Source organism: Cetorhinus maximus, chromosome 24, assembly GCF_964194155.1.
Source record: "Cetorhinus maximus chromosome 24, sCetMax3.hap1.1, whole genome shotgun sequence".
Classification (NCBI taxonomy): Eukaryota; Metazoa; Chordata; class Chondrichthyes; order Lamniformes; family Cetorhinidae; genus Cetorhinus; species Cetorhinus maximus.
Window position 1 is genome coordinate 21,201,086 of NC_135902.1, and position 27,337 is coordinate 21,228,422.

The 27,337-nt window shown below is 45.7% G+C and overlaps 1 protein-coding gene across 3 annotated transcripts in view; it reads left to right on the top strand.

Moving 5' to 3' along the window:
* The window catches only part of unc13d (unc-13 homolog D (C. elegans)), a 154,842-nt gene that overhangs the window by 62,429 nt on the left and 65,076 nt on the right, over positions 1–27,337 (top strand). For all 3 annotated transcript variants that reach the window (XM_078570834.1, XM_078570836.1, XM_078570835.1), the window contains 7 exons: positions 5,977–6,045; positions 13,275–13,353; positions 15,004–15,111; positions 15,348–15,440; positions 19,071–19,174; positions 20,139–20,262; positions 21,732–21,856. In XM_078570834.1, coding sequence (XP_078426960.1) covers positions 5,977–6,045; positions 13,275–13,353; positions 15,004–15,111; positions 15,348–15,440; positions 19,071–19,174; positions 20,139–20,262; positions 21,732–21,856 — 702 coding nt within the window. The remainder of the gene's footprint in view (positions 1–5,976; positions 6,046–13,274; positions 13,354–15,003; positions 15,112–15,347; positions 15,441–19,070; positions 19,175–20,138; positions 20,263–21,731; positions 21,857–27,337) is intronic.

Sequence of the window (27,337 nt, forward strand, 5' to 3'; positions counted from 1 at the left end):
TGAGGGCTCGAAACGTTAACTGATTTCTTCTCCGCCGATGCTGCCAGACTTGCTGAGTTTTTCCAGGTAATTCTGTTTTTGTTTTGTTTTACCAATTTAAGATTGTCAGTCGGGCTTGCAGTGTGGCTCACTTACATGTGCTAGAAGCCACATATAATCACACACAGGGCTCTGTCCTTTGTAGACAGAAAGAACATGTCCACACTTTGCATCTTTTTCAACTAAACAAAAACTTAGGGACTTTCCTGGTTCATTTTCCAGGGCAATGCCTTGACCAATCAAAGTCGACATGCCCAGTTTGAATTTGAACAAAGCTGGGCAGTTAATTGTTTCATTCTGCATTCTCCATGGCAACTCCTCCACCAATCAGAGTCCACTTGCCAACCAATCAGCACTCGCTTCACATGCAGAATAAATTGCTGCTCCCCGTTACTGTTGGCAATTTCGTACGAGTTATCCTGATAAGTGCAAGACGAAAAGCTTTGATAGCATCTATCTTATTTACAGCAATATGCATTAAATTTGAACTGTGACTTCTTCTTCATCCCAGACTGGCCACTTATGTCTCTGTAACATTGCCTATTGCTGTCCCTGCCCATGATTTGCTGACGCACCCATCTTCATGTTGTTGTCACCTCCACATTCGCCTGTTCTAGTTTTCTCCTGGTCACCTTCCCACCTGTCACCCTCCATAACATATAGCCAACCCAATATCCTGCTCTGGGTGTGCGGTTCTGCTCATCCCTCATCCCTGTATTCCCTGACGTACATCCCTATACTCACTGATCTACATCCCTGTAATCACTGCCTAATGTCCCTGTACTCCCTGACCTACATCCCTGTTCTCCATGACCTACATCCCTGTACTCCCTGATCTACATCCCTGTACTCCCTAACCTACATCCCTGTACTCACTGACATACATCCCTGTACTCTCTGACCTACATCCCTGTACTCCCTGACCTACATCCCTGTACTCCCTGGCCTACATCCCTGTACTCTCTGACCTACATCCCTGTACTCCCTGACCTACATCCCTGTACTCCCTGACCTACATCCCTGTACTCTCTGACCTACATCCCTGTAATCACTGACCTACATCCCTGTAATTGCTGACCTTATTTATTTATTTATTGATTTATTTTATTCATTCACGGGATGTGGGCTTCGCTGGCTGGGCCAGCATTTATTGCCCATCCCTAGTTGCCCTTGAGAAGGTGGTGGTGAGCTGCCTTCTTGAACTGCTGCAGTCCATGTGGTGTAGGTACACCCACAGTGCAGTTAGGAAGGGAGTTCCAGGATTTTTACCAAGCGACAGTGAAGGAACAGCGATATATTTCCAAGTCAGGATGATGAGTGACTTGGAGGGGAACTTCCAGGCGCTGGTGTTCCCATCTATCTGCTGCCCTTGTCCTTCTAGGTGGTAATGGTCGTGGGTTTGGAAGGTGCTGTCTAAGGAGCCTTGGTGAATTCCTGCAGTGCATCTTGTAGATGGTACACACTGCTGATACTGTGCGTCGGTAGTGAAGGGATTGAATGTTTGTGGATGTGGTGCCAATCAAGCAGACTGCTTTGCCCTGGACGGTGTCCAGCTTCTTCAGTTTTGTAGGAGCTGCACTCATCTAGGCAAGTAGGGAGTATTCCATCACATTCCTGACTTGTGCCTTGTAGATGATGGACAGGCTTTGGGGAGTCAGGATGTGAGTTACTCGTCGCACGATTCCTAACCTCTGACCTGCTCTTGTAGCTACAATATTTATATGGCTAGTCCAGTTCAGTTTCTGGTCAATGGTAACCCCCAGGAGGTAGATAGTGGGGAATTCAGTGATGGTAATGCCATTGAACATCAAGGAGCGATGGTTGGATTCTCTCTTGTTGGCGATGGGCATCCCCTGACACTTGTGTGATGCGAAGGTTACTTGCCACTTGTCAGCCCAAGCCTGGATATTGTCCAGGTCTTGCTGCATTTGGACATGGACTATTTCAGTATCTGCGGAGTCGCGAATGGTGCTGAATATTGTGCAATCATCAGCGAACATCCTCACTTCTGACCTTATGATGGAAAGAAGGTTATTGATGAAGCAGCTGAAGATGGTTGGGTCTAGGACACTACCCTGAGAAACCCCTGCAGAGATGTCCTGGAGCTGAGTTGACTGACCTCCAACAACCACAACCATCTACCTTTGTGCTAAGTATGACTCTAACCCATGGAGAGTTTAGCCCCTGATTCCCATTGACTCCAGTTTTGCTAGGGCTCCTGGATGCCAAGCTTAGTCAAATGCTGCCTTGATGTCAAGGGCAGTCACTCTCACCTCACCTTGGGAGTTCAGCTCTCTAACCTACATCCCTGTACTCACTGACCTACATCCCAGTACTCTCTGACCTACATCCCTGTGCTCACTGACCTACATCCCTGTAATCTCTGACCTACATCCCTGTAATCTCCGACCTACATTCCTGTAATCTCTGATTTACATCCCTGTCATCTCTGACCTACATCCCTGTACTCACTGACCTACATCCCTGTAATCTCTGACCTACATCCCTGTACTCACTGACCTACATCCCTGTAATCTCTGACCTACATCCCTGTATTCACTGACCTACATCCCTGTACTCACTGACCTACATCCCGGTAATCTCTGACCTACATCCCTGTAATCTCTGACCTACATCCCTGTAATCTCTGACCTACATCCCTGTAATCTCTGACCTACATCCCTGTAATCTCTGACCTACATCCCTGTAATCTCTGACCTACATCCCTGTACTCACTGACCTACGTCCCTGTAATCTCTGACCTACGTCCCTGTAATCTCTGACCTACGTCCCTGTAATCTCTGACCTACGTCCCTGTAATCTCTGACCTACATCCCTGTACTCACTGACCTACATCCCTGTAATCTCTGACCTACATCCCTGTAATCTCTGACCTACATCCCTGTACTCACTGACCTACATCCCTGTACTCACTGACCTACATCCCTGTACTCACTGACCTACATCCCTGTAATCTCTGACCTACATCCCTGTAATCTCTGACCTACATCCCTGTAATCTCTGACCTACATCCCTGTAATCTCTGACCTACATCCCTGTACTCATTGACCTACGTCCCTGTAATCTCTGACCTACGTCCCTGTAATCTCTGACCTACATCCCTGTAATCTCTGACCTACATCCCAGTAATCTCTGACCTACATCCCTGTAATCTCTGATCTACGTCCCTGTAATCTCTGAACTACGTCCCTGTAATCTCTGACCTACATCCCTGTAATCACTGACCTACATCCCTGTAATCTCTGACCTACATCCCTGTAATCTCTGAGCTACATCCCTGTAATCTCTGATCTACATCCCTGTACTCACTGACCTACATCCCTGTAATCTCTGACCTACATCCCTGTAATCTCTGACCTACATCCATGTAATCTCTGACCTACATCCCAGTAATCTCTGACCTACATCCCTGTAATATCTGACCTACATCCCTGTAATCACTGACCTACATCCCTGTAATCTCTGACCTACATCTCTGTAATCTCTGACCTACATCACTGTACTCACTGACCTACATCCCTGTAATCTCTGACCTACATCCCTGTAATCTCTGACCTACATCACTGTACTCACTGACCTACATCCCTGTAATCTCTGACCTACATCCCTGTAATCTCTGACCTACATCCCATTAATCTCTGACCTACATCCCTGTAATCTCTGACCTACATCCCTGTACTCACTGACCTACATCCCTGTAATCTCTGACCTACATCCCTGTAATATCTGATCTACATCCCTGTACTCACTGACCTACATCCCTGTAATCTCTGACCTACATCCCTGTAATCTCTGACCCACATCCCTGTAATCTCTGACCTACATCCCTGTAATCTCTGACCTACATCCCTGTAATCTCTGACCTACATCCCTGTAATCTCTGATCTACATCCCTGTACTCACTGACCTACATCCCTGTAATCTCTGACCTACATCCCTGTAATCTCTGACCTACATCCCTGTAATGTCTGATCTACATCCCTGTAATGTCTGATCTACATCCCAGTAATCTCTGACCTACATCCCTGTAATCACTGACCTACATCCCTGTAATCTCTGACCTACATCCCTGTAATATCTGACCTACATCCCTGTAATCTCTCACCTACACCCCTGTAATCTCTGACCTACATCCCTGTAATCTCTGACCTACATCCCTGTAATCTTTGACCTACATCCCTGTAATCTCTGACCTACATCCCTGTAATCTCTGACCTACATCCCTGTAATCTCTGACCTACATCCCTGTACTCACTGACCTACATCCCTGTAATCTCTGACCTACATCCCTGTAATCTCTGACCTACATCCCTGTACTCACTGACCTACATCCCTGTAATCACTGACCTACATCCCTGTAATCTCTGACCTACGTCCCTGTTATTTCTGACCTACATCCCTGTAATCTCTGATCTACATCCCTGTAATCTCTGACCTACATCCCTGTAATCTCTGACCTACATCCCTGTAATCTCTGACCTACATCCCTGTTATCTCTGACCTACATCCCTGTGATCTCTGACCTACATCCCTGTAATCACTGACCTACATCCCTGTAATCTCTGACCTACATCCCTGTACCCACTGACCTACATCCCTGTAATCACTGACCTACATCCCTGTACCCACTGACCTACATTCCTGCACTCTCTGAACTACATCCCTGTAATCTCTGACCTACATCCCTGTAATCACTGACCTACATCCCTGTAATCTCTGACCTACATCCCTGTAATCTCTGACCTACATCCCTGTACTCACTGACCTACATCCCTGTAATCTCTGACCTACATCCCTGTAATCTCTGACCTACATCCCTGTAATCTCTGACCTACATCCCTGTAATCTCTGACCTCCATCCCTGTAATCACTGACCTACATCCCTGTACTCACTGACCTACATCCCTGTACTCTCTGACCTACATCCCTGTAATCTCTGACCTACATCCCTGTACTCTCTGACCTACATCCCTGTAATCTCTGAACTACATCCCTGTAATCTCTGACCTACATCCCTGTACTCTCTGATCTAAATCCCTGTACCCACTGACCTATATCCCTGTACTCCCTGACCTACATCCCTGTACCCACTGACCTACATCCCTGTAATCTCTGACCTACATCCCTGTAATCTCTGACCTACATCCCTGTATTCACTGACCTACATCCCTGTAATCACTGACCTACATCCCTGTAATCTCTGACCTACATCCCTGTAATCTCTGACCTACATCCCTGTAATCTCTGACCTACATCCCTGTAATCTCTGACCTACATCCCTGTAATCTCTGACCTACATCCCTGTATTCACTGACACATCCCTGTAATCTCTGACCTACATCCCTGTAATCTCTGACCTACATCCCTGTAATCTCTGACCTACATCCCTGTAATCTCTGACCTACAGCCCTGTATTCACTGACCTACATTCCTGTAATCTCTGTGCTACATCCCTGTAATCTCTGACCTACATCCCTGTACTAATTGACCTGCATTGGCTCCTGTTCAACATTAACATTCTGTACCTTGTGTTCAAACCTTTCTTTGGCCTCGCCCCTCTCTCTAACTTTCCACAGCCCCTCAATCGCCTGAGTCCTCTATATTCCTCCAACTCTGGCCTCATGTACATCTCCAATTTCCTTTGCCCCTCCATTGATGGCTGTGCCTCAGCTCTGGAATTCCCTCCATTAACCATTCTTCCCATCCTCTACTGCTTTAAGATGCTGAAACTGAGTTTTTGCTCAACCTTCCTAATATTTCCATCTTTGGCATGTTCTTCATTTACGCTTCTGTGAGGAGCCTTAGGCTAATTTCCTACATTAATGATGCTATATGCATGCAGGTTGTTGTTGTAGGTTTGATGTTGAATGCCTCCAGAAAGTTTTTTTTTCCTGCCTAAGAGGTTTTTTTTTTCAGGGACCTGGATATTGATGATCCTGTGAAACTCCGGCTGGGTGAGATCCATGGAATTGGTGGACTGAAGAGGTGAGAGAGTTACAGTTATATGCATGAATTGCAGAGGTTTGAGAGCTTTGTGTGATGGTGACAGTTACTAATTGATATGCACAGAACATCCAGCACCCATAACTCCTGTTATTTTAGCTGTACAGTTAAAGTGAACACATAAAGCAAGGAGAACATTATTGATCACTACTTATGAGGGTAGAGGCATCTCATCTTTCATAGGGCACTTTGCAAACTTCTGGCCTCAACATTGAGCTCAACATCTTTAGATTATGACCACTGCGCCCATTTTCTTAGACAGCAGATGCTGGATATGTTTAATCACTTACACCTTCTCTAGGTGCATCTTTTGTTCCTCTATCCCATTACTGTTAGTTTTTATTTTGCGTCTTCAAACATTTTGTCATTCACAACTCTCGCCCTCCACCCACTTACAGACCTTCCATTTTGTCCTCCCACACCACCCCACCCCACCCCACCCAGATTCCCCCTTCTCTCTGCCTCTGTGCTTGCTGATAAACTGCTAAACCCCTAATATCTTCCAGTTATAGCAACAGGTCATGGACTTGAAACGTTAACTCTGTTTCTCTCTCCACAGATACTGCCAGATCTACTGAGTATTTCTAGGATCTTTCTGCTTTTATTTCTGATAGATTCTCTGAATTTTCTCACTAAACACAGGCTTTCACCTCTAGAGGTGCATGGGGAGGTGGTGGAGACAGGGGTTTGAGGGTGTTGGTTTGCAAGGATTCCCTGTCTATTATAAGGTCATGGGCCTGTTTACCTCCATGTGTAAAATCTGGATACGTTGTCCCAGAAAGTGGGCTCTATACCTGGATGGTAACTTCATAAAATGTATTCCATAAGACCATCCATAAGGGCAGGAGTAGGCCATACGGCCCTCGAACCTGCTTTGCTGTTCAGTGCGATCATGGCTGAACCCTGACCTCAATTACACTTTCCCGCATGCTCCCTACATCCTTTGATTTCCTTAGTGTCCAACAAGCTATTGATCTCAATCTTGAATATATGTATTCATCAAGTGATCATCTGGGGATGAGAATTCAAAAGATTCACAATCGTCTGGGTGAAGAAATTTCTCCCTATCTCAGTTCTAAATGGACAACCCCTTATTCTGAAGCTGTGCTCTCCGTGTTCTAAACACCCCAGCATAGGAAACAACCTCCTTCAAACTCTCTAAAACTTTTATATGTTTTAATGAGATCAATGATCTCTTATTCTCTTAAACTCCAGAGCATATGGGCCCATTCTGTTCATCTCTCCTCATAAGACAGTCCTGTCACCTCAGGAATCAATCTAGTGAACCTAATGAGTCTGGTTGCAACCCCTTTAAGTCAAGTAAATCTTTCCTTAGGTAAAGAGACTTTAGATGTAGTCTCACCACAGCATTATATATTTGTAGCAAGAATTTCTTACTCTCATAATCCAACTGCCTTCCAATAATGGTTAACAGACCATTTCCCTTCCTAGATGCTTCTGTACCTGCATGTTAACTTCCTGTGATTCACATACAAGGACCCTTTACTCGTCTCTCACCTTTTAAAAGATATTCTATTTTTTCATTTTTCTTATCAAAATGAATAATTTCACACTTCCCACATTATATTCCATCTGCCACCTTCTTGCCACTCACTTAACTTGCCTATATCCCTTTGCAGATTCTATACATTCTCCTTAACAGTTTAGATTCCCATCTAGCTTTGTATCGTCAGCAAACTTGGATACATTAAATTTGGTCCCCTCATCTAAGCGATTGATATAGATTGTGAATAGATGAGGCTCAAGCACTAAGCCTTGTGACCTTCCACTAGTCACAACCTTCCACCCATTTATTCCTACTCTCCATTTTCTGTCAGTTGAAACCTCAATCCATGTTAACATGTTACTCCCAATCCCATGATCCTTAATCTTGTAAAGCAACCTGAGACTGGAGTTTACGGGGCGCCATGGTCCTTGCAGCACCCCCGCTCCCCCATTAATGTTGCAAATGCTGTGATAATTGAGTGCATGCTCTAGTTGTGATTAAGACCAGCTGATACTAATTGGGGAAAGGTTAGGGCACATATAAAATAACCTGTGGTGGGGGAATTATGTGGAAGGGGAAAGTAGTTTGCATTTAGGTTATATGGATTTTGTGAATAAACCTATTTTGAAGACAGACTGGCTCCAGCTTCCTTTGTCAGATGGATGTTCAGCAAATTAACACAACCCCCACCCCAACCCTAGCTAAAAAATCAGGTGGGGGAGCCCACCCGCAGTCCTGGCTGCTTCCCTGCAGCAAGTTAACACTGGCAGTCGCATTAAATGCTTTAGAGACTAACACCCCTTTCTCAGGAGCAAGTCTTGCCCTCGAGAGCTGCCAGCCAATCGAATGGCCAGAAACTCTGCACTCCCAGCAGCACCAGTCAGGACAGGTGGCCACTGTTGGGACTATAGGTAGTCCCACCATGCAGAGGATCCCAGCTAAGTCTGAGGCTGGGGGTCTCAGCATGGGGTGGGGGGGTGGTGGTGTGGAGCCAGGTTCAACAGGCCAGGGGAGAGGATGACCTTGTCTTGGGGGGGTGGGGGGGGGAACGGAATTACCTCCGATGGGTCCTGGGGACCCACAAAAGAGGTATTCCCCCACCAACCCCGCCTTGTCCTACACCAGCCTGTTCAGCTAAAGCCAGGCTTCCCGCATGGCATAGGCCATTCCTGGGTAAAATACTGGTGGTGGTGTGATGAGGCCCTTAAGAGGCCAATAATTGGCCATTTAAGGGTCTCAACAGGCCTGAGGGCAGGCGGATTGCTGAGCTCCTCCCCAACCCATCCTCCGTAAAACTAATAATAGATTCCAGTATTTTCCCTACTACTGATGACTCCAATATCCGCACTCTAGGTCCCCTACTGACTATATCCTGACCAATAGCATCTACAGCAGTCATTTTGCATTTTGAATGCCTCACTGAAAGCACGCCGATTATTAATGAGATCAAGACAACAAAATATATAACAGATTAGTAGAAGTGTCTATAAAGTATTAATGAATGTTGTCCATACTGAGCCACCATTCCTCACTGACATAGTTACAGAGTTCAGTCAGAGAGAAATCTCAATCATAATTTCACAAAGTAAAAACTGATAAAAGTTTAATTGTCACACAGAATGAATCTCAATATTTTATCAAAATAGATCATTTCAAAATGCATAAACCAACATGCATTAGTGAGACTCTTGTCTCTAGCTCAACACTCCGTACATTTCTCATCTACAATTCACATCTCCTTTCATGTCCGAGATTCCCTAAACCAACACTCCTTACTTGCCCCACCCCTAAACCAATGCTCTCTGATTCCTCCCCGTCCCAATGCAACAGTTCCTATATTCCCCTAACTGCAATCCAATAAAGTATTTCTGTGTACTTTTTTCAATCAGGTGTACTTCTTTCAATCTAGTATACCATACCCTCTGCTCACAATGTGGTCTCCTCTGCACTGGGGAGGCCAAATGCAGATTAGATAACGGCTTTGTAGAATACCTCTGTTCAGTTCGCAAGCGTGACCCCAAGCTTCCGATAGCTTGTCATTTTAGTTCTTCACATTGCTCTCATACTGACATCTCTGTCCTTGGTCTGCTACACTGTTTCAATGAGGCTCAACGTAAGCTTGGAGAACAGCATCTTTTAATGATGCACTTTACAGCCTTCTGGACTCAACATTGAGTGCAACCATTTCAGACTGTTAACTCTGTCCCTCATTTTGTTTCATTTTCTTTGCTTGTTTCATTGTTTGTCTATCAGACAGCAGTACACCTGCTCTCTTTTGTTTTTTTTCTTTTTTTCCATATTCATTCTCTTTGGCCGTGCAGGACTAACTTTTCTGTTATTCAAACTCTCCTATCTTCCACCCTATCATAGAGCTCCTTTTTGTCCTTGTCCCACCCACCCCTTGCTCAAAACTTATTACATCTTTAACTCTTCCCAGTTCTGATGAAAGGTCACAGATCTGAAACACTGGGAAAAATTTTCTCCCCATTGGGGTGGGGAAGAGTAGGAGCGGGCGTGAGCAGGCAGGCTTCCGATCGGCAGCCCCGGTTGGGCGAATGCCGCCATTTTATGTGGGCAGGCCAATTAAGGCCCGCCCAAGCATGAAGTCTGCCAGAAAGCACTATGCACTCCATGTGTGGGCGAGGGGGGATTCCCTCAGCCGGGAGTGCGTTCTTTTGCGCATGTGCAAGAAAGAGCGCACAGATCTCCCTGAGTCTACGTGCTGCCTCAGGGAGATCGGCTCCGTTTTGAAACTTTTAATAAAGGAGTTAAAAAATTTTCCCTGCCATGTCCATAACTTATAATGCAATCTCTCAAAATTTAAAAACTCTCATGATGCCTCATCCCGCCAGTGGATGAGTTTTCATATTTTTTCACAAGCCTGCCTTGGCTCCCAGACTGCCCACCAACCTTAAGGTTAGATGGGCAGGTCCATTAATAAGCTGAATTGGTTTCTTAATGGCCTTAATAGGCTGTTGACAGGTCGGTGGGTGCGCAGGTGACTCGGCTGCATGCCTGCCGACCTGAAAATGTGAATGACGCGGGGTGATGTCGGGAGTTCCGCCCCCCTGCACGCTGACGGAAAAATTCTGCCCATTAACTCTGTTTTACTCTCTCTACACAGATGCTGACTAACCTGTTGAGTTTTTTTCCAGCATTTTCTGTTTTGATTACAATCCAAAATACCCCACTCACCCATCTCCAGCCCATCATTCTCTCAGTGCCAATCCAACACTCCTTTTGCTTTCGCTGTCTCCAATCTGACACTCCCTTCATTTACTCCAAAGATAGGATTAATCAATGAGCTCATAGTGAAGGTGCCCCTAGGTGGCAGTGATCATAATATGATTGAATTTTACATTCAGTTTGAGGGAGGGAAGGGTGGGTCTAAGACTAGCAATTTAAACTTCAATAAGGGCAATTATGCGAGCATGAGAGTAGAGCTAGCTAAAGTGAACTGGCAAATGAGGTTAAGAGATAGGTCAATAGAGATGCAGTGGGAGACATTTAAGGGCATATTTCAGAATACACAGAATAGATACATTCCAACAAGAAAGAAAAATTCCAAGGGGAGGACCCGCCATCCGTGGTTAACTAAAAAAGTTAAAGATAGCATCAAACTTAAAGAAAAAGCATATAATAGCACAAAGATGGGTGGCAGGTCGGAAGATTGGACAGAATGTAAAATACAGCAAAGAATGACTAAAAGATTAATAAGGAGGGAAAAAAGTAGAGTATGAGAGAAAGCTAGTTAGAAATATAAAGACAGAAAATAATAGGTCTATAGATATTTAAAAAAGAAGAGTTAACAAAGTGTGCATTGGTCTTATAGAGAGTGAGTCTGGGGAGTTAATAATGGAAAATAAGGATATGGCAGATGAATTGAACAGGTATTTTGCATCGGTCTTTACTATAGAGGATAGAAGTAACATCCCAGAAATGGCTGTAAGTCAGGAATTGGAAGGGAGGAGGAACTTAAGAAAATTACAATCATCAGGGAAGTGGTACTTAGCAAGTTGTTGGAACTGCGGGTTGACAAGTCCCAGGGTCCTGCTGGATTTCATCCTAGGGTCTTAAAAGAAGCGGCTAGTGAGATTGTTGATGCATTAGTTTTAATTTTCAAAAATTCACTAGCTTCAGGAAAGGTTCCATTAGATTGGAAAATACCAAATGTAACTTCTTTATTCAAAAATGGAGGGAGATAGAAAGAAGGAAACTACAGGCCAGTTAGCTTAGCATCTGTCATAGGGAAAATGCTAAAAGCTATTATTAAAGATGTTATAGTAGGGCAATTGAATAAATTTAAGGTAATTAGGTGGAGTCAACATGGTTTTGTGAAAGGGAAGTATTATGTTTAACCAATTTATTGGAATTCTTTGAAGAAGTAACAGGTGCTATGATTTCCAGAAGGCATTTGATAAAGTGCCTCATCAAAGGTTATTGCAGAAAATAAAAGCCCATGGTGGAAGGGGTAATATATTGGCATGGATAGAAGATTGGCTAGCTAACAGGAAATAGAGAGTAGACATAAATGGATAATTTTCTGGTTGGCAGGATGTGATGAGTGGTGTGCCACAGGGATCAGTGCTGGGGCCTCAACTCTTTATAATTTATACAAATGATTTGGATGAAGGGACCAAAGGTATAGTTGCTAAATTTGCTGATGACACAAAGATAGGAAAGAAAGTAAGTTGTGAAGAGGGCATAAGGAGGGTACAAAAGGATATAGATAGGTTAGGTGAGTGGGTAAAGATCTGTCAAATGGAATATAATGTGAGAAAATGTGAAGTTGTCCATTTTGGCAGGAAGAATAAAAAAGAAGTATATTATCTAAATGGTGAGAGATTGCAGAGGGATCTATTTGTACTAGTGCATGAATCACAAAAGGATGGTATACAGGTGCAGCAAGCAATTAGCAAAGCTAATGGAATGTTATAATTTATTGCAAGGGAAATTGAATACAAGAGTAGGGTATTACAGGGTATTGGTAAGACCACATATGGAGTAGTGTACAGTATTGGTCTCCTTATTTAAGGAAAGATGTAAATGCATTGGAAGCAGTGCAGAGAAGGTTTACTAGATTAATACCTGGCATGGGCGGGTTATCTTATGAGGAAAGGTTGGACAGACTAGGCTTGTATCCGCTGGTGTTAGAAGAGAGGCGACTTGATTGAACATATAAGATCCTGAGGGGACTTGACAGGGTGGATGTGGAAATGGTGTTTCCTCTTGTGGGAGAATCTAGAACTAGGGGCCACTGTTTAAAAATAAGCGATCATCCACTCAAGACAGAGATGAGGAAAATCTTTTCTCTGAGGGTTGTGAGACTTTGGAATTCTCTTCCTCAAAAGGTGGTTGAATATGTTTAAAGCAGAAGTAGATAGATTGTTGATAAGCAAGAGGGTGAAAGGTTATCGGGTGTAAGCAGGAATGTGGAATTGCGGTTGAAATTAGATCAGCCATGATCTTATTGAATGGCAGAGAAGGCTCGAGGAGCTGAGTGGCCTACTCCTGCTCCTAATTCGTATGTTCATATGTACTCCATTCATGAAAGACCTCCTGCTACCCATAACCAGCTTGACCATAGTTATCTTCACTATTCAGGCTTAGAATCAATGAGTCTGCTATATGTGATCTGGTTGTTTGTTGTGCCTGTAACTGGTTGGTGTCGGATGGATTCTTGTAACTGTGATTCATGTTACAGGATTTTGAAAGATGTGAAAAAGGCTGCTCGAAAGCATGAACAGGATGATTTTCTGGGAAATGTGATCATTAAACTGCAGGTGAGACAATATAGGAGGGTTTTAACTCTGAGTGGGTTTCAAATGGACAAAGCACCAGGCCTGTCTCCTTCTGAGGGCATCAATCTGAAAGAAGGTCTATCGTACCTCATGGGCTAATTTACACATGCTGACCAGCTGCTCACATGAAACGGCTGGAAAAATGCAGCTGCTCCCCCTCCCTGCACCCCTGCCCCGTTCACTGGAAATTAAGTGTCAGGTGTCAGGGTGAGAAGATTGTGGGGGAGGAGCCTGGGCAGCAGAGGCCAAGACTTTCCTTATGGGTCCCAGAGGTTTAACCTTTTACGGCTTCTTCAGTCTTCAAAGCAGCTTCCAGTTGAGGGAAAGGAGCCCCGATCAGATCAGGGTTAATAGGCAATCGGAGACCTAGTGACGTAATAGGACCTAGATTTCCAAACACATATGTAACTTCCACTTTACTTAGGTAGATATTTCATCCCTGCCAGGAAGGGTGGTGTTATGAGCCCCACAGAGCAGGAACAGAGGGGATAGTTGACCTGGTCCTTTTCAACTGCCCCCTTCAATGGATTCCTGCCCCATATGTCAGTGATGCATCCTTCTCCAGTTTTTCGCTTTCCTGAAGGTATTGATGCTGTTTGGGACTCAGATCCAGAGATCCAGGATGTCATTCAGCAGGTCACTCAAGTTGTCATTATTTATCTGTGACCTAGACAGTAAAATTTGGAAGACTATGTGACCTGGAAGGGCTTCACAACTGAGCCTCCATCAAACATTAACACAGATATGCTTTACATCAAGAGGCACAATCACGAGGACACTGCTTGGGCTGATTCTCCTCCTCCCCCCACTCCCCCCCACCACATACTGGACCAGACCCACCAGATGCAGTTGTACTGCTGCTCAGTGCATTAGGCCCGATCAGTAAATGTAGCACTGCTTGATGATGACATTTGGGAGCTTCTGGTCCTTATACACAGGGTGCAACCTTTTCACACAGTGAAGGATTCAATGAACCAGTACGTATGGAATGTTATATAAAAAATACTTGCATTTATATAGCATTTTTCACATCTACCAGTCTTCTCAAAGTGTTTTACAGCCAATGAAATACAGGTATACTTAAAGGAAAATGACTTCAGTGGAAAATTACTTTGATATTAATAGTTTCAGAAAGCAGACCTTCAGTCCATCTAGCCCCTCGACCTACAGTATCTGCATTTCTAATAACACTGAAACAAATTTGTTAATTAGAACTGGTCCAGTTCCTTCTTGAAACACATTAAGATTTCTTGTTTTACCTGCTGAGGCTAATCTGTTCTTTGATGCTGTTGGTTGAGGGTTGAGGTATTCCAGCCAGAACAACAGAATTCTTTTACTCTTTTAATCATACAGTGGATCTTCCATGTCCACCTGATTAAGCAGTGCAGGCCTCAATTTTAGCATTTCAACAGAAAGTCAGCATCTTCAACATTGCAGCACTCCCTCAATGCAGCAATCCCTCAGTACTGCACTGGAGAGTCAGTCTGGATTATAGACTCAAGTCTCTGGAGTGTGATAGAGTGTGGTTGGATTATGCAGGAGGTTGGTAGGGTATACAGAGTGTGGATTTGATGTGTGGAGTGGTCTTTGCTTTGTTCTGTGCTCTCTTATGTTTCGCCATATATATTGCAGGACCTGCCCTACACTCCTGAAGATAAATGGTATTCTCTGGAACCTTGTACTGAGACCTACCCTGATCGAGGGAAGTGTCACCTACAGCTGAAACTTATCCATGAAAAGGTACTGATAGTACAAATCATGCCATATACAAAATACTGTGTGTTATTGAGTAGGAGGAGGAACTATGCTAAATCCTACAAAAGCATACTCCCAGAAGAGGAATTTATCCTCAGCTAGCTGGAGCACACTCCTCAGGGGTTTCTGTCCATTTTAATGAGTCAAACATAGTGGAGCCTGTACAATTTACTCCAGTGTTTAATAGGAGGAGGATTTATCCTTTATGTTTCTGTTCACAGAGGGATACCACACTCAGCAAACAAGAGCCAGTGTTTCGGATCCATCGCAGTCTGCTGCAGCAGTTTGTACAGTATGATAGGGTGCAGAAGCAGGTAAGAACATTTGGGATTGTGGGTCAGATAAGCTTGGCTGGCAATGGAACAGGTTGGAGGAAATTGATGGGTATTATCGGAGAGAATGGGGTGATGGGGGCTGGCCATTTTTGGAGAGAGTGCAATGAGGGTGGATTATATTAGAGAGAGTGGGATGGTGTGGCTTATATCGGAGAGAGTGGGATGGGAGTGTGTAATATCGGAGAGATGGGATGAGGGTGGGTTACAACGGAGAGTGGAATGAGGGTGGGTTATATCAGAGAGTGGGATGAGGGTGTGTAATATTGGAGAGAGTGGGATGGGGCGGGTTATATCAGAGTGAATGGGATGAGGTGGGTTATATCAGAGATAGTGGGATGAGGGTGGGTTATATCGGAGGGAGTGGGATGAGGGTGGGTTATATCGGAGGGATTGGGATGAGGGTGTGTCATATCAGAGAGAGTGGGATGGGGTGGGTTATATCAGAGAGAGTGGAATGGGGTGGGTAATATCAGAGAGAGTGGGATGGGGGTGGGTTATATTGGAGAGAGTGGGGTGAGGGTGGGTTATATCGGAGAGAGTGGAATGAGGGTGGGTTATATCAGAGAGAGTGGGATGAAGGTGGGTTATATCAGAGGGATTGGGATGAGGGTGTGTAATATCAGAGAGAGTGGGATGGGATGGGTTATATCAGAGAAAGTGGGATGAGGTGGGTTATATCAGAGAGAGTGGGATGGGGGTGGGTTATATTGGAGAGAGTGGGGTGAGGGTGGGTTATATCAGAGAGAGTGGGATGAGGGTGGGCTATATCAGAGAGAGTGGGATGAGGTAGGTTATATTAGAGACAGTGGGATGAGGGTGTGTAATATTGGAGAGAGTGGGATGGGGTGGGTTATATCAGAGGGAGTGGGATGGGGGTGAGTTATCGTGGAGTTAGGCTAGTAGGTGATATGAATTGGAATGTTGTGTGTAGACAGATTGTGGTATCTGGCACAGTAGAGGATGGATGGGTAGGCGTTATGAGAGTCCAAATGATTGGGTAATCAGAGGGTTTGTGATTGGATAGTGAGGTGTTATCAGAAGTCTATGGCTGGGATTTTCCATGCCCACTGGCATCAGGCGTGTTCAATGGCATGAGTGGACAATATGGCGAGAAGGCCAAAATTTGGTTTCACGACGTTGTGAAAACAGTTTGCGATTGTCCGCTCCACTCATCAATGGTGGGCCGTGTTCCCTGCCATCGGACATTGGGAACCTCATTGTAATACATCAGCATATCATTATAAGGCCAGTCCTCCAGACTCATCCCCCCTCCACTGGATCGTCCGCCCACGTCGGCAGGAAAACATGCCAACATGTTTCACAACAGCATATACAAGGCATGCACTTGGCGGGCTGAACTTCGCTTGGGACTTCAAGGTTTGTTTGCCCACCTTGCTTCGTTCAGTACTCAAGTCATCAGTGCCAAGCTTCACAGACAGCACTACATCACTCACGGGCAGGTCTCTACCTACCAGATCAGCCATATGTGGGTGGCTTTTCAATGGCTGCAGGGCTAAGACTTGCTTGGGGAAGAGGGAGAAGTTGCCTCAGGCAAGGGAAGAGGCAGCAGGGCGAGGGCTGTATTGGGAAAGGAGGGTATCTCAGGGTGTGTGTGGAGGCACAAGTTGACCTGTGCTTGTGGCTTCAAGGTGGTGAAGGCTGAGGAGGCAGTCTCCAGAGGAGATGAGGCCAGATGGACATGTGAGGGTATGTGAGAATGGGTGGTGATGTCTCTTGAGCTGGCAGTGAGTGAGATGCCAGTGAGTGTGTGACGGGCTTGAGTGTGAGAGTTTAGAGTGATGAGATGGTTGCCATACCCTGGCTGCACTGATGAAATCATTCATCCTCTAGCTGCATTGGATGGCTAATCTCTTCTGTACAATGTTGGCATTGATCATCACTGCCATCGCCTACCAAGCTGGAGTGGCAATGTAACTGCCCCTCCTGTGACCAGAGCGGGGGTAGATGACATTCCAGCAGGCCTCCAAGGTGTCCAAAAGGTGCTTGAGGGCTGCAGTCTCCTTGCCTCTCGGGGCCATGTCTTCTTTGCTGCAGTCCTGGGCTGGAAGCACTGAGCACAGTTGTAGTTTAAATGTGGTGCCTGGTGTGATGAAGCAACGAGGTGATGGCGCGGCAGGTGAATCAGAGCCCGCCCGCTATCGAAATGGGGTGTATCCTGGGAATGTATAATTAATGCGGCAGGTTTGGGACGATACGGCGTGAAAAGCTGCCATTGCGGCTGGCAGGTAAGACATCCCACCCGCTACCGCACAGTGCAAATCTGGGACAATTCCGCCCTATGATTGGATAGTGATAAGTTAACAGAGGATCTGTGAATGGGCAGTAAAGTGTTATCAGGTAGAGATATGTGTGATTGGTTAAAGATGGATTAGGAAAAGTCAATCTGTGGTATCAGGGATATATTATAAATATTGGGCCCTGTGCTGAGTTGAGTTTTGTGGTCTAGGGCTCAGATCTCTTGACCAGAATGAGCAATATGTGGGAATTGAGTTTCATCCAGAACTTTGACCCTGAGAGATTAAGCTTGTCTTATTTATGAAACTCATTTAATTAATTTCCTCATTGGTTTCACTGCACTCACAGTCCCTCCTCAAATGAGCATCATTTCCCACTCCTGATGTGACAGGCTAAGAATCCAATCACAGGGACTTTTTGCTGATGAGGCTACAAGAAAATCCAAAAAGCTCAATGCAGCAGACCTGGCACAGCTCCCATATTCCTGATAAATTTCAGAACAAGGGCATGAAACAAATGTTGGGTCCATACATTATGTATGAGTAATGGTTGTCAGTCAAGCCTCATTATGTATGAGAGTTGATCTTATTGAAACACATAAGATTCTGATGGGACCTGGCAGAATGGATACTGAGAGGACGTTTCCCCTTGTGTGGGGGTCTAAAACTAGGGGACACAGTTTAAAAATTAAGGGTCTTCTATTTAAGACTGAGATGAAGAGAATTTTATTTTCTCAGAGGGCCGTTAGTATGTGGAATTTTCTTCCCCAAGGAGCAGTGAAGGCTGAGTCATTGAATATATTCAAAGCTGAGTTAGATAGATTTTTGATCAACAAGTGAAGGGTTATGGGGGACAGGCAGGAAAGCGGAGTTGAGGCCACAATCAGATCAGTCATGATTTATTGAATAGGGGAGCAGGCTCGAGGGGCTGAATGGCCTGCTTCTGCTGCTAATTTTCATATTCTTGTGTTCTAAATGGATGTAGATCTAGAGCAGAAAACTATTTAGAAGATAGCACCCAACTCACTCAGACAGGCCCCAATCAGGGCCAATGTGGGACGTGTAAATCTTCATTCTGGTTCAGAATTGGGCTTAGAAGATAGGGGTTCTCTCTTGAGGGTGAGATGAAAGGCAGAGTTGAACAAATGCTAATCCTATCACACCTGTCGGAGGTCTTATCTGGAGCTGCTCATTGTCAACACTGGATGCCAATCTGGAAATGATGTCCTATTTCCAAATCCTCCATGTTGGGATTATAGAAATTATATTGTTTAATTAAAATTCATCCTATTTCTAAGAATTTAACTCACCGCACCAGGTAGCTTGATGTGACTGTTCTCTGATTACTTTGTAGCCTGAGGGTATCCAAGTTGAAATGGAGCTCAGCACACCAGCCACCACCATACTGTCGCTTCACGCCACACAGAATGACCTCTCACCCTTCCAGCAAGACCTGGCGTGAGTACCTGATTCCTATAAAAAGATGGAGATGGAGCTGGGTATGGTCTGGTAGAAACATGCCCATCACTGGGAGGACAACCTGCCTGTCAGATAGTTTTCTTCCTTTCCCTCACTGTGGCGCAGATCTCTGGGTTCTGGTTGATCCTGAGTACCTTGCTCAAATGGTCATTCTTCACATGTGAGGCTAGAAAAGGGACTTTGATGCTGATCTCACCTGACATCCAGCTAGGGAAGAAGGGAAATGGGGAGGGGTTGTCATGCCTCTGGACAGAGATCAGAACCAGGAACCCTGGATGAAATAAGCCACCTGAGTGAGAACTGAGGTTCAAACCAGGGACTTATGGTTCAATACTACACCAGGTGGGCACTCTAGGCTATCTAGGAAGATGTTTGCCCTCAGTTTGAAGTTACAATAATGCAATTATCATTATTATTTAAAATTCCAGTTGTGGCTCAGGGGTAGCACACATGCCTCTGAATCCGAAGGTGGATAAGTCATTAAACCGAGGACATGAATGCCCTCTCAGGTGGATGCAAAAACATCCCGCAACACTATTTGAACAACAACTATTTGAGTGCTCCCCAGCTTTCTGGCCAAAACTTATCCTGCAACCAACATCACTAAAACAGATTATCTGGTCATGATCTCTTTACTGCTTAAGGGATCTTGCTGTGTGCAAGTTGGCTGCTACATTTCTTACATTACAACAGTGACTGTATTTCAACAAGTACTTCATTGGTTATGAAGAGATTTGGGATGTCCTGAAGTCATAAAATGCTATTCAAATGCAATTCTTTCTTTTCTTCTTTATTATACAGTGGGGTTATAATGCTGAATGTTTATCCAATGTGACAGTATTTCTCCTCCAAGGCACTCTACTCTTACTTGTATCAGGTCTTTGCTATTACCGCTGATTACCTTTTGTACTCTGACCCTGGTATTCTGGATTGTTTATTACAGCAAGTGGTTGGCCTACAGCAAACTCTACCGATATGTGGAAGTCAGCTTCATCTCTCTGTTCCAACATCTCACCAGCATTGAGTACCAGTGGGGACTGGCACAGGTCACACTGCAGCAGCAGGATGTATGTATGGTCTGTAAATTGTGGAGGATGCGATTACAGAGACTGTAAATTTGGTGGGGCGGGGTGGTCACAGATCAAGATTGTAAACTGGGGCTGTACAGAAGGTAAGTGTAAACTGTGGGGTTTACACACGGATTGCAGACGGGTGTTCGTGGGGGGGCGGGGTTACGGATCAAGACTCTAAACTGGGTTAGATAGAGAGTTGGAAAGTGGGGACTGCAGATAGGGACTAGGATTTAGCAATGGCGTTACTGACACACTTTTTTAAATACTCTTGATCAAAGGTGTAAAACTAAATTAGAACTGTTGGTGTTTACAGCATAGAAAGATGCCAGTTGCCCCATCGTGACTGTGCCAGCTCTTCACTACAGCAACTTATTCCTTCATTTATTCTGACCTAGAAAGTCTTCTCCAGTTTGGGATTTGTCAAGCCAGAGATTCTAAATTGGGCCAGGCCGAGGTATGGGGCGAGTTGGGAGAAGAGGTTGCAGCCAGGCTTAGAAAAGGTAGACAGAGAAAAGCTGCTCCCATTCGCTGATGGTGAAAAGCTAGGAGGCACAGATTTAATCTTTTGGACAAGAGATTCAGGGGGATGCGAGGAAGAACCTTTCTTACATGGCACGTGGTAATGACCTGGAACTTGCTGCCTCTGAGAGTGGTGGAAGCAGAGACATGATTTCAAAAGGAAATTGAATAGGTACTTGAGGGAAATAAACTTGTAGGGCCACAGGGTTACAGCAGGGGGAATGTGACTGACTGGATTGCTCTACAGAGAGCCAGCAAAAACTCCATGGGCTGAATGGCTTCCTTCTGTACCATAAATGACCCGATGAATCGATATCATATTTCCAGCCCCATCTGCACCAATTAGAACTGGGAAGCCTGGACTAGGACTTTAATGTATTGGATGAAAAGTCAGAAACTGTGGGAAATAGAACACTTTGTTGGGACAAAAATAAGGGAAATTTACTCCGCATCTAACCCCATGCTGTACCCGCCCTGGGAGTGTTTGATGGGACATTGTAGAGGGAGGTTTACTCTGTATCTAAACCCGTACTGTACCTGCACTGGGAATGTTTGATGGGGACACTGTAGAGGGAGCTTTACTCTGTATCTAACCCCGTGCTGTACCTGCCCTGGGATGGGGACAGTGTAGAGGGAACTTTATTCTGCAAAATTCAATGCTGTATCTGCCCCATTGTTAGTGACACTGGTGCTTGAAATACTGGATGTCTTTTTATCCTGTGTTTAAATTACTGACCTTAATGGGCCGAGTAAATGAAGATAAAGTTCCTTTACCTATGAAGCAATATTTTTCTCCTGGACACTGTTGAGGCTGGTAGGTTAGAGCCAAACAGGAAAATCTGCATGCTTTAATGGTTCTGAATTTTGAGTGTTTGACTGTTGTTGTTTTACAATTATTGGTGTGAACTTTGAATTATTTCCCTGAGCTCTATTTTCCTTGACAGCAAGATGAGTTAGCAGAGTCTTTCATGTCATTCCTGGATTATGGAATCTCCCTCATCCAGAAATACAGAGATGTATTTCCAATGTCGGACCCCAAGTCTGCAGAACGCCAGCAATCTCTACTCAGGTTTGCCATTTCAATAAATAGTTCAATTCTGCTTTCCCCTATAACAGTGACCATCATCACTCCCAAACCTCTTACAATGTAACAGTGACCACTCCCCAAACCTCACACACTGTAAGAGAGAGCACTCCCCAAACCTCACACACTGTAACACTGACCACTCCCCACACCTCTCACACTGTAGCAGAGACCACTCCCCAAACCTCACACACTGTAAGAGTGACCGCTCCCCAAACATCTCACACTGTAACAGTGACCAACCTCACCGGCCCCAATTTTCAAACACTGTAACAGTGACCACTCCCCAAACCTGTTGCACTGTAACAGTGAACACTGTCCAAACCTCACACAGTGTTACAGTGACCACTCACCAAACCTCACACAGTGTAAAAGTGACCACTCCTCAAACCTCTCACAATCTCACAGTGACCAATTCCCAAACCTCACACCCTGTAACAGTGACCACACCCCAAACCTCACAGTGTTACAGTGACCCCTCCCCAAACATTTCACACTGTAGAGTAAGCTCTCCCCCACTCGCCAAACCACACACACTGTAACAGTGACCACACTACAAAACTCTCACACTGTAACAGTGACCACTCCTCAAATTGCACAACTGTAAAAATGCCCACTCCCCAAACCTCTCACAGTGTTACAGTGAACATGCCCCAAACATTTCACGCTGCAACTGTGACAATTCCACAAACCTCACACAGTGTAACTCTGTAACAGTGACCACTCCCCGAACCTCACACATGGTAACAGTGACCACTCCCCAAAACTCACACAGTGTAACAGTGACCATTCCCCAATTCTCTCACAATGTAACAGTGACTACTACCCAAACCTCAGACACTATAACAGTGACCACTCCCCAAACCTCAGACAGTGTAACAGTGACCACTCCCCAAACCTCTCACACTGTCACAGTGACACACCCCAAACCTCACGCACTGTAACACTGACCACCGCACAAATCTCTCACTCTGCAACAGTGACCACTTCCCAAACCTCACAGGCTGTAACACTGACCGCTCACCAAACCTCACACACTGTAAGAGTGACCACTCCCTCACACATGCTGTAAAAGTAACCACTTCCCAAACCTCTCATGCTGTAACAGTGCCCACTCCCCAAACCTCTCAGACAGTAACAGAGACCACTCCCCGATTCCCCGAACATCACAAACTGTAACACTGACCACTCGCCAAACGTCACACACTGTAAGAGTGAGCACTCCCCAAACCTCACACACTGCAACAATGACCACTCCCGAAACCTCCAACATTGTAACAGTGACCACTCCACAAATCTCAGACACTGTAAAAATGACCACTCCCCAAACCTCTCACACTGTACCTGTGACCGTTCCCCAAATCTCACACACTGTAACACTGACCACTGCCCAAACCTCACACAGTTACAGTGACCACTCCCCAAACCATTCACACAGTTACAGTGACCACACCTCTAATCTCACACGCTGTAACAGTGACCACTTCACAAAGCTCAGACACTTTAACAGAGACCACACCACAAACATCTCCCACTGTTACAGTGATCACTCCCCCACTCCCCAATCCGCTCACTCTGCAACAGTGACCACTCCCCAAACCTCACACACTGTAACAGTGACCAGTCCACAAAGCACAGCCACTGTAAGAGTGACCGCTCCCCAAACCGCACGCACTGTAACAGTGACCATTCGCCAAACATCACACACTATAAGAGTGAGCACTCCCCAAACATCACACACTATAAGAGTGAGCACTCCCCAAACCTCACACACTGTAAGAGTGACCATTCCTCAAAACTCACAAACTGTAACAATGACCACCCCCCACACATTTCACACTGTACCAGTGGCCACTCCCCAAACCTTTCAGACAGTAACAGAGACACTCCCCCACTCACCAAACATCACACACTGTAAGACTGCCCGCTCCCCAAACCTCTCACACTGTAACACTGACGACTCCCCAAACCCCTAACACAGTTACAGAGTTCACTACCTCACTTCCCAAACCACTCATATGGTAACAGTGACCACCCCCCAAACCTCACACGCTGTAACATAGACCACGCCGCAAACATCTCCCGCTGTTACAGTGACCACTCCCCCACTTCCCAATCATCTCACACTGTAACAGTGACCACTCCTCACCTCACACGCTATAAACGTAACCACTCTCCAAAACTCTCACACGCTGTTACACTGACCAATTCCACACGCCCCATACCACTCACACTGTAACAGTGACCACGACCCAACCCTCACACACTGTAAGAGTGACCACTCCCCCACTCCCCAAACATCTCACATTGTAACAGTGACCACACCCCATACCTCTCAGACATTAACAGAGGTCACTCCCTAAAGTTCACGCACCATAAGAGTGATCACTCCTCAAACCACACACACTGTAACACTGACCACTCCCCTTACCTCACACAGTGTAACAGTGACCATTCCCCAATGCTCTCACACTGTAACAGTGACCACATCCCAAACCTGACACACTGTCCAAGTGACCACTCCTCAATCCCCTCACTCTGCAACAGTGACCAATTCCCAAAACTCTCATGCTGTAATAGTGACCACTCCCCAAACCTCTCACACTGTTACAGTGTCCACTCCGCAAACCTTACACACTACAACAATGACCACTCCCCAAACTTCAACACTGCTAAAGTGACCACTCCCCAAAACTCAACACTGTTAAAGTGACCACTCCCCAAACCTCTCACACTGCAAATGTGACCACTCCCCAAGCACTACACATTGCAAGAGTGACCGCTTCTGACACCAATCAACATGTAACAGTGTCCACTCCCCAAATATCTCACGCTCAAGAGTGACCACTCCCTAAATCTCAACACTGTTACAGTGACCACTCCCCAAACCTCACATTGTTACAGTGACCACTCCCCAAACCTCACACACTGTAACAGTGACCACCCCCCAAACCTCTCAACAATATTACAGTGACCACTTCCCCATTCCCCAAACTCTCACACTGTAACAATGACCAATCCCCAAACCTAATATACTGTAATAGTGACGACTTACGAAACCTTTCACACAGTAACAGTGACCACTTCCCAAACCTCACACACAGTAAGAGTAACCACTTCCCAAACCTCAGACGCTGTAACAGTGACCTCTCCCCAAACCTCACACACTAAGAGTGACCGCTCACCAAAGCTCTCAATCTGTTACAGTGACCACTCCGCAAACCTCACACACTGTAACAGTGACCACTCCCCAGCTCTCACACTGTTACAGTGACCACTCCGCAAACCTCACACGCTGTAACAGTGACCACGCCCCAGCTCTCACACTGTTACAGTGGCCACTCCCAAAACCTCACACACTGTAACAGTGACCACTCCCCAGCTCACACACTGTAAGTGTGACCACTTCCGAAACCTCTAACCGTGTAACAGTGACCACTTCCCAAACACACTGTAACAGTGACCACACTCCAATCCTCACACACTGAAATAGTGACCTCTCCCCAAACCTCAACGATGTTTCAATGACCAATCCCTAAACCTGCCACACTGTTACAGTGACCACACCCCAAACCTCATACACTGCAACAGTGACCACTCCACAAACATTACACACTGTAAGAGTGACCACTCACCAAATCTCTCTCACTGTAAGATTGACCACTCACCAAAGCTCTCATCATGTTACAGTGACAATCCCCCACTCCCAAAACCACTCACACTGCAGCAGTGACCACTCCCCAAACCTCTCAACCTGTTACAGTGGCCACTTCCACACTCCCCAAACCTCTCACACTGTTACAGTGGCCACTCCCCAAACCTTATTCCCTGTAACACTGACCACTCGCCAAATCTCTCTCACTGTAAGAGTGACCACTCCCCAGCTCACACACTGTAAGAGTGACCACTTCTGAAACCTCTAACCGTGTAACAGTGACCACTTCCCAAACACACTGTAACAGTGACCACACTCCAATCCTCAAACACTGAAATAGTGACTGCTCCCCAAACCTCAACGATGTTTCAGTGACCACTCCCTAAACCTCCCACACTGTTACAGTGACAACTCCCCAAACATTACACACTGTAAGAGTGACCACTCACCAAATCTCTCTCACTTTAAGATTGGCCACTCACCAAAGCTCTCATCATGTTACAGTGACAATCCCCCACTCCCCAAATCACTCACGCTGCAGCAGTGACCACTCCCCAAACCTCTCAACCTGTTACAGTGGCCACTTCCACACTCCCCAAACCTCTCACACTGTTACAGTGACCACTCCCCAAACCTCATTCCCTATAACACTGACCACTCTCCAAACCTCTCAGACAGCAACAGTGACCACTTCCTAAACCTCTCACACTCTTACACTGCCATGTCCGCCACTCCCCAAATCTCTCATATTGTTAAAGTGACCACTCCCCAAACCTCTCACACTGTAACAGTGACCTTTCCCCAAACCTCTCACACTGTAACAGTGACCTTTCCCCAAATCTCTCACACTGTTAGTGTCCACTCCCCAAACCTCACACACTGTAACAGTGACCACCCCCCAAACCTCCCAACAATATTACAGTGACCACTCCCCCATTCCCCAAACTCTCACACTGTAACAGTGACCACTCCCCAACCCTCATACACTGTAACAGTGACCCTTCCCTAAACCTCAGAAGCTGTAACAGTGACCTCTCCCCAAACCTCACACACTAAGAGTGACCACTCACCAAAGCTCTCATAGAGTTACAGTGACCACTCCCCCACTCCTCAAATTGCTCACGCTGTAACAGTGACCACGCCCCAAACCTCTCACACTGTTACAGTGACCACTCCGCAAACCTCACACGTTGTAACAGTGACCACTCCCCAGCTCACACACTGTAAGAGTGACCACTTCCGAAACTTCTAACTGTGTAACAGTGACCACTCCCCAACCCTCATACACTGTAACAGTGACCAATCCGCAAACCTCACACACTAAGAGTGACCACTCACCAAAGCTCTCACAGAGTTACAGTGACCACTCCCCCACTCTCCAAACCGCTCACGCTATTACAGTGACCACTCTCCAAAGCTCACACGCTGTAACAGTGACCACTTCTCAAACCTCTCACACTGTTACAGTGACCACTCCACAAGCCTTTCACACTATATCAGTGACCTCTCCCCAAACCTCAACGATGTTTCAGTGACCACTCCCTAAACCTGCCACACTGTTACAGTGACCACACCCCAAACCTCATACACTGCAACAGTGACCACTCCACAAACATTACACACTGTAAGAGTGACCACTCACCAAATCTCTCTCACTGTAAGATTGACCACTAACCAAAGCTCTCATCATGTTACAGTGACAATCCCCCACTTCCAAAACCACTCACACTGCAGCAGTGACCACTCCCCAAACCGCTCAACCTGTTACAGTGGCCACTTCCACACTCCCCAAACCTCTCACGCTGTTACAG